Source organism: Megalopta genalis, chromosome 12 (assembly GCF_051020955.1).
Source record: "Megalopta genalis isolate 19385.01 chromosome 12, iyMegGena1_principal, whole genome shotgun sequence".
Classification (NCBI taxonomy): domain Eukaryota; kingdom Metazoa; phylum Arthropoda; class Insecta; order Hymenoptera; family Halictidae; genus Megalopta; species Megalopta genalis.
In genome coordinates this window covers 9,127,873-9,134,854 of record NC_135024.1, presented here as the reverse complement: position 1 = coordinate 9,134,854, position 6,982 = coordinate 9,127,873, and the positions used below count along the sequence as shown (strand labels likewise).

Below are 6,982 nucleotides of genomic sequence, written 5' to 3'. Positions count from 1 at the left end.
GAGCGCTGTTTAGCCAACTACCGAACACGATTCTTGGTGGAAAGTTTTCAGAGGATTCTGCAAAGCCTTGAGTCGAACTCAGAGTTCATTCTGTTTTGCCGTTTAGTTGGAGACTAGAAAACAAATGGGCGAGCTGTACTAGACTTTTTGGGCGGCGCACGGACCTGTGGAAAGCTGCCGAATAATAATCATCTGTATCTAATTGCATTTATAATTGCTAGACTGCGGATTTGTACGCGAAATACAAATTTTATAATCTAATGATAAGTCGCGTGAAAATGTCTTTTCTCTTTGAATAATTTTAATAATTCGTAAATGATATAAAGATGGTCTCAAATTCTTCACATGACATCACAATTCTGTTTCCGACATAGTCGTTTCCGTCAGAAAAGCATAAAATCCGCAGTCTAATAATTACATTCGGAAATACGGTCTTTCTATTCGACCTCGGTTAAAAATTTCATAATCTGTCTTCCAGTCCCCCTGTACAAACCTGTATCAGAATCCTGATCTCGCGACGTCGAAGCGCAAGAACAGTTAAAGTTCCACAATTACGCTGTGCGAGATCGGCGATGGCACACTGTGACCGCTTTTGTCGCTCTTCCAGACCGTGTCTCTCTGAGAAGAGAATTACCGACGATATTATTCCATTCCGTCTGATCCTAAGGTGGACAAGAGCCGGCGCCGAACAGGCTCAGCGGCGCTGCCTGAATGATGAAACACCGTAATGAAGAATTCCGTGGGAAGTTCGAGGAAGTCGTGTTTCAAAGTAGCACGGTGTATAAATATTTCACGCGAAGTCCGGGACGTCGCGAGGGTTTATGCATTATCAGGACGATGTGTGTCGCATTCATGTGTAATATATACTCTCACATCCGACCTTTAACGTTTATTTACACTATTTATCGTAGACTTTGCGCCGTGCCTCACGATGGAAACATTTTCGTGTACGTGCGGAGGTACTACCGTAGGAAATTAGTAGTATAATAATGTCTCTCTAATTGACGCTTAGATTGTCCACAAAAATGGACAATTTAAGAAGAGGAGATACGATTATTCGAGCCTTGCGGTTTATTTTTATAGTTACGAATTGTTAACAATTACAAAAACGAGACGCGAGGCTCGAATAATCGTATCTCCTCTTCCCAAATTGTCCATTTTTGTGCGCAATCTGAGCGTCAGTTAGGGAGACATTACTGTACCTAGTATGGAGACCGTCCGAGTCTGGTTAATACTCTCTCTGTGGCAATAATGATTAATACTCGTCGGAAAATGAACAAAATCGCGCTAGAAAATGTCACCATCGTCGCGGGTATCTTAAATTCTTATTGATAAAGCTACTGGTTCGAGAAATGTGGCACACTTCCGGCGATAATTGTACTATCTAGCTCTCCTATCCGAAATATTATAAATACACCTACGACTTGAACGATAACGATATCAACATCTGTCTTATGTTCCTAAACAATCCTCTCGCATGGCACATTCCTAGAAAGTAACGTAACGCCGGCAACGATTAACTCCGCTACCGGAAAACAAACGAGGTCTGATACAATTAGGTCGGCATCAGACGAGCGGTTTGCGGCAGTTTTGCAACCGCGGCAATTCGCCGCCGCGTTTTCGTGTTTCAAACATTTTGCAACCGTTTCATGCAATACGCAATTCATTTCAAGCTCAGCTCCGGACGCGAGATGTTATCTACAAAGAGAGAGAAAAATATGTTTTCTTTATACATATGTGTTATCGCCAGTGCGAGATTTCTGAAAGGAGCGTTCGCGTCCACATTCACTGATTTTAGAGAAAACGAGATAACATTTTTTTAATTATTTTCGCACGACTGTAAAATCTTTCGATGAATTATGCGCAAAAATGTCTAAAAAGTTGAAAGTAAAGTCCACGGAATATTTTACCAGTGACGTTGGAGAAACGATCGACCATGGCAAAACGATTAAATTTAACTGTATAATATAAATAAAAGCTATAATTTATATTCACTAAATTTTGTTCTCTCTTGTGCGGAAATATTCATAAAATTTGCATCACTTGCAGTGCATCCATGCATCCATGCATTGTTTTATTTTTATTTTGTCATGGTACTCTTCTATACGCGTGTCCCATAATTCGAAAAATCTTTTTATGGTGCTGATAAATACGTCAGTATCGACTGCGTCCATTTTCTTCTCCAATGATAAAGGGAAAACGATTGTACGTATTGAATGCCGATACAAATGGTGCTATGATGTCGTATAGCGGTGACGGTTACAACCCTTATTTTGATAAACCACGAATTTGCCGCCTCGTGTAAATTACTTCATATCAATCACTGTGACGCTAAAACGCGGCGGCATAAAACTACATTCGAATGTTTTTTCGGCGGCAAATCGTCGCCGGCCGCTCGTCTGAAAATACATTCGCTAGCGTGACGCGACAATACTGTGCAAATACCTGAGTATAAATCGTCTGCTTTCTCCATGCTGCGAGGCTTCGAACGATCGGAGTGACTGTCTGACTCATCGCAGACGACAGATAACGCGGCAAACACGCCAATGATAGCCCCAACAGGCGGCAACGAGGAATAATTAAACGGGTTAAAAATTCATTAAACGGATACGCTGGCGCGGCGGGAGACGAAACGCGGGCGGACCGTGCCTTATCTCTGTCGGGCGTCGAACACGGGATAAACGTCAGAATTATCGGGTTCCTCGTCAACGGGGCTGGCTGAACAATAAGTCGTCGTCCCGTCGAACGAGTCAATTTTATGGGGGATTGATACGAGGCTCGAGGCCTCAGCCGTTTTAAACCGCCCGACGAAATACACAACGATTCCTTTTTCTCGTCTCTTCGTCTTCTTTTCCTCGTTGCTTACGAAGTTTTCACGCGTTTCAAGCTCTCGAGGTCGGTGAATAGTCGCTTCGGGAACTCCTGAAAGCTTCCCCGACCATCCACGCCACCGTCCCTCCTGCATCGAACGTGTTCCGATGCATCCAGACCCGACCTAAGACGGCGAATCCTGTGCGTCCTGCTTCAGCTGCGGCTTCCCGATGTTCTCCGCCTCCCCCACCGTGTCCGGAAGTTTCGTTCCCAAAGTTTCCGGGAATATCAGCGACAGAAGACCCGCGGACAGGCTCATGCAGCCGAAAAGAATCAGCGGGAGCGCCGGCATGATCTGTGCCTAAGCATCAAACGAGTTCAATGAGAAAAAGAGAGGACGTTGCTTTCGGAAACTGCTCGACAGATTTTTCGTGAAATTACAGTAGAACTCCATTTATATGAACTCTGCGGGAGACAACCGGTTCATATAACCGGGTAGATTCACGTAATGGGAGTCCGCTTGTAACTTTTCGTTCAAATAAGGAGACTTCGCGTTCAAATAAATGAATTTAAACGAACATACAAAAGGAAACTTGCTGAGTCTATATTTGTTTACGTTCGCAATAACTACGTGTTTATAGAACTGGAGAAACGCTTGACAGTAGTTCAGATAATAAGAGTTCAGCAGTAGTTCGCCCAATCGTGCATTGTCCAAAATTTTATTCCAATAAATAGAGCTTAGATAAGCGGAGTTCTACTTTAATCAGATTTTTCTCAGTCGTTTCTAACATTTGCCTCATGACCTTGTAAGTAAACTGCAGATCTTATGCATTCATGTGATAAATGCGAATAGGCCAAATAAAAAACTGGGGAGTTATAAAACTGTTATATTATTTTCAAATTATTACTAATATTAAAAGAGAAAAGATATTTTCGTTTAAATTATATTTCTTGCAATTAATTTTGGTAATTTTTATTTTTATAGAAATCGAGAAAGTTCTTTCATTTTGTTTATTTTTTAATAAAAAAATTCAACGTCTTATTTGATAAAGTTAATTATGCCTGAAAACAAACCAAAGGCAAAGCAATTGGTCAGCCCGCAGTAACCGACGCCGCTATCCTATCTTATCGAGTTTGTCTAGAAAGAATTTCAAGTATACAGAACGGACGCAACTTTTTGATAGGAGAAACGTTATCGCGGCAAGTATAATGGGGTGATCGAACAGAAATTAACAGGTAAATGTTTTGTGAAAAGCTAAAGCGGCGTATCGCAAAGTTTTCGGTGCGGGACGGTCTTTGATGTTTGAAATACAGCCTCGAGCAACAAGCGGTTACTGTTCCTATTGGCTCTACGATGTAGACTCTTGTGGTGGCCGACTTACCAAAAGAGGAGTTTGCGGTGACAATATTGACCCCATGCGGCCGGTCATGCTGCAAATTCCAAGGAGGGAGTGTCTCACGTTCGTGGGGAACAGCTCCGCCGTGTAAATGTAAACCGTGGAAAAGGACATCGTGATGCACCATTTCCCTCCCATGTAGAGAATCAGGGGGATGAAGCTCCAGGAGCCTGGAAAGACAAATCGTCGCCATCTTTCAGCGTGTTCGTTCTACCTCGGGAGATCGGTTAGATGCTCCACGGCTATTGGAATTAAGCACTGGCTGAAATGAAATGGAACGGTTCGTATTCACCTGACGGCACGAACTGTATCGCGAGACAGAAGACCCCGCTCAATAGGAACGAGGAGGACAAGGTGATCTTGCGACCTAACCAGTCGGTCATGAACCAGGTCAGGAAATAGGCCGGGATCTCGACGATGGCGACCAGTATGAAATTCGTGTATTTGTCGCCGGCAAAGGCCACCGAGTTCAACGACAAGCCGTAGTACACGAAAGTGTTCGTCAGCCAGCAGAACGAGCAAGCGAGCAGCCTCGTCATCATCACCGAGCTGCCCAGAATCTGCATCAGAGGATTCTTCTTCTCCAGTTGCTCCGTCTGCAAGAGCGATCGATCATCTTTTGTCTCTCATTTTCGCGAACTAAATTAGCCGACGTTGTAAAGGTAACTGGTCGATATTCCCGCACCTTCTCGGTCTTCACCATGTTGACCTCCTTGAACTCGCCGATCGCCTCGTCATTGATACTGAGCCCGTTCATACGCGCCATTTTCCGATAAATACGCTCGACCTTATCATGCTTCCCGTTGGCCAGTAGCCACCTTGAAAACAGGGCATCGTTAGGTGTGCTGCTCGTTTTTGCACACGGGTACGGAGAAACTAGATTAATAGTGCCGATTACTGTGCCTTCGGTTTGGTCATAATTAACTTTATATTTATCGAATGATACGTATTAGGTCTTTTTATTAAAAAATAAACAGAATAAAAGAATTAAAGAATGTAATATCTCTCGGTCGATAAATATAAAGTTAATTATGACCGAAAACAAGCCAAAGGCAATTTGTCGCCCCACAGTAACCGGCTCCACTATCCTATACCGTTCGCAACCTACGGTTTACAATAAATAATCACGTTTTGCGAAGGGCGTCCTGCGTCCTTAATAATGCTATGCAGGGCTCGGCAAACGGGAACGATTTCGTATCGAGCCGGCCGTTAATTAGAGCCGTGGATCCAATCAACGGGAATACACCGGTGACGTCAAAGAGCCGATTAATTGGCCGGATATCGCGGTAACAACGACGACTTCGCTAGTCGTTACGGGGGATCGTTTTGAGATCGTTAACGAGGCACGTGGGACAATGCGAATTAAATAGTCGCCGACGGAAATTACCTGACTGATTCCGGGATCAAGAAGGGCATCAAGATGGCGAGCAAAGCCGGCCCGTACACAAGCCGCAGGATCAGTCGCCAGGACCTCGTCCACATCGCGATCAATCCCAGCAGCACTTCACCAACCGCGAACAGGCAACTGGTGATCGTACTGGCTAGAACTCGACCCTTCACACCGGCCATCTCCATTCCTGAAAACCAACGTGGTTCCTCCGCATTAACACCTTCAATGCAAATCCAAACTTCTACAGCGTTTGTTAGAAGTCGCAATCCTGCATCCATTCCACTATGTTCGAGACAAGAAAATGCAATCGCAGCTTCATTAATCGGTTACGGTCATAACAGTCATTATACTAAAAGATTTTTGAGAAGACAACATCGCGTTTTACTGTTACATCGTCGTTTTGCTTGCTCTCATACTTATGATACGAATATTCGATGCGCCATCTTGTCGGAGTCCAGCAGCCAGCTCGACACTTTGAATAGCGAATATTAAATGACTTTAAACAAAAAGTATCCTCTGAGCTGATCATTAAACTAAGAATAAGGGAATTCAGTCGAATGTGCTGATTCGTAACAATAACGAGTGTAAATCTACATATTTCTTCAAAATAGGTACTAGAAATCAGTAACCCGCCATCTTGTCGGTCGCTAGGAGTCCCTTGAGCGCTTCGAAAAAGCGCTTTTAAACACCACCGAACGAGAAGATTCCGGTTGGTAAATGATTGAAAGAGGAAACAGTATCGCAGGTGATACTAATGGGGATGATTTGCAGTAGGAGTTCTCTCGGTGTTTTTCGATATCGAGGCGCAGCCGGTTCTCGCGCGGGTCGACACGTGAAACATGGCCGTTATTTATATCAGCATTATTCACGTCGAACATCTTCCCTTACTTTGCTTCGTTATTAACTCACCTAAAATAAATCCAGCACTGTAGATACCGGCTCCGACAGTCGCGTCGATAAATTCGAACGCGAGGAACATCCAATAATTCACAGAGAAGGAATGTATCAGGCCACTGATTCCGCTCAGGAACGTGGCGAGCGTCAAAATCGTGCGTCTCCCGTATCTGGAACATAACACCCGGGATGCGGGATGAATAAACAGCTATTGGCACGCCTCGTTTTTATTGTTCCGGGTTTCTCGCGAACGTGTGACACACGGTCGACGAGCACCCCGTCTCGCCGAGACAGTCAAAGGGTAGTTCGGCGAGCGCCGAATTCTTTTAAAACGAATCGTTAATGTCCGCTGCGATCTCGAGTCGGCGGCCAACAATTTGTAACTTTAAAGGATCGTCACGGAGCTCGTGGGACTCGTCGAAAATTACAATCTCGAGCACCGCCCGAATCCGAATTGGAAATTGTAGGCCACCGGCGCGAAAGTTTATTC

The 6,982-nt window shown here is 44.3% G+C and overlaps 1 protein-coding gene across 9 annotated transcripts in view; it reads right to left on the bottom strand.

Annotated features, from left to right (window-relative positions):
* Positions 1-874: 874 nt before the first annotated feature.
* LOC117220309 (organic cation transporter protein) overlaps positions 875-6,982 on the bottom strand; it is a 29,669-nt gene continuing 23,561 nt past the window's right edge. For all 9 annotated transcript variants that reach the window (XM_033470161.2, XM_033470162.2, XM_033470160.2 and 6 more), the window contains 6 exons: positions 6,508-6,662; positions 5,596-5,785; positions 4,894-5,026; positions 4,501-4,804; positions 4,194-4,378; positions 875-3,172 (listed from right to left, as the gene is read on the bottom strand). In XM_033470161.2, coding sequence (XP_033326052.2) covers positions 2,996-3,172; positions 4,194-4,378; positions 4,501-4,804; positions 4,894-5,026; positions 5,596-5,785; positions 6,508-6,662 — 1,144 coding nt within the window. In that variant the 3' untranslated portion in view covers positions 875-2,995. The remainder of the gene's footprint in view (positions 3,173-4,193; positions 4,379-4,500; positions 4,805-4,893; positions 5,027-5,595; positions 5,786-6,507; positions 6,663-6,982) is intronic.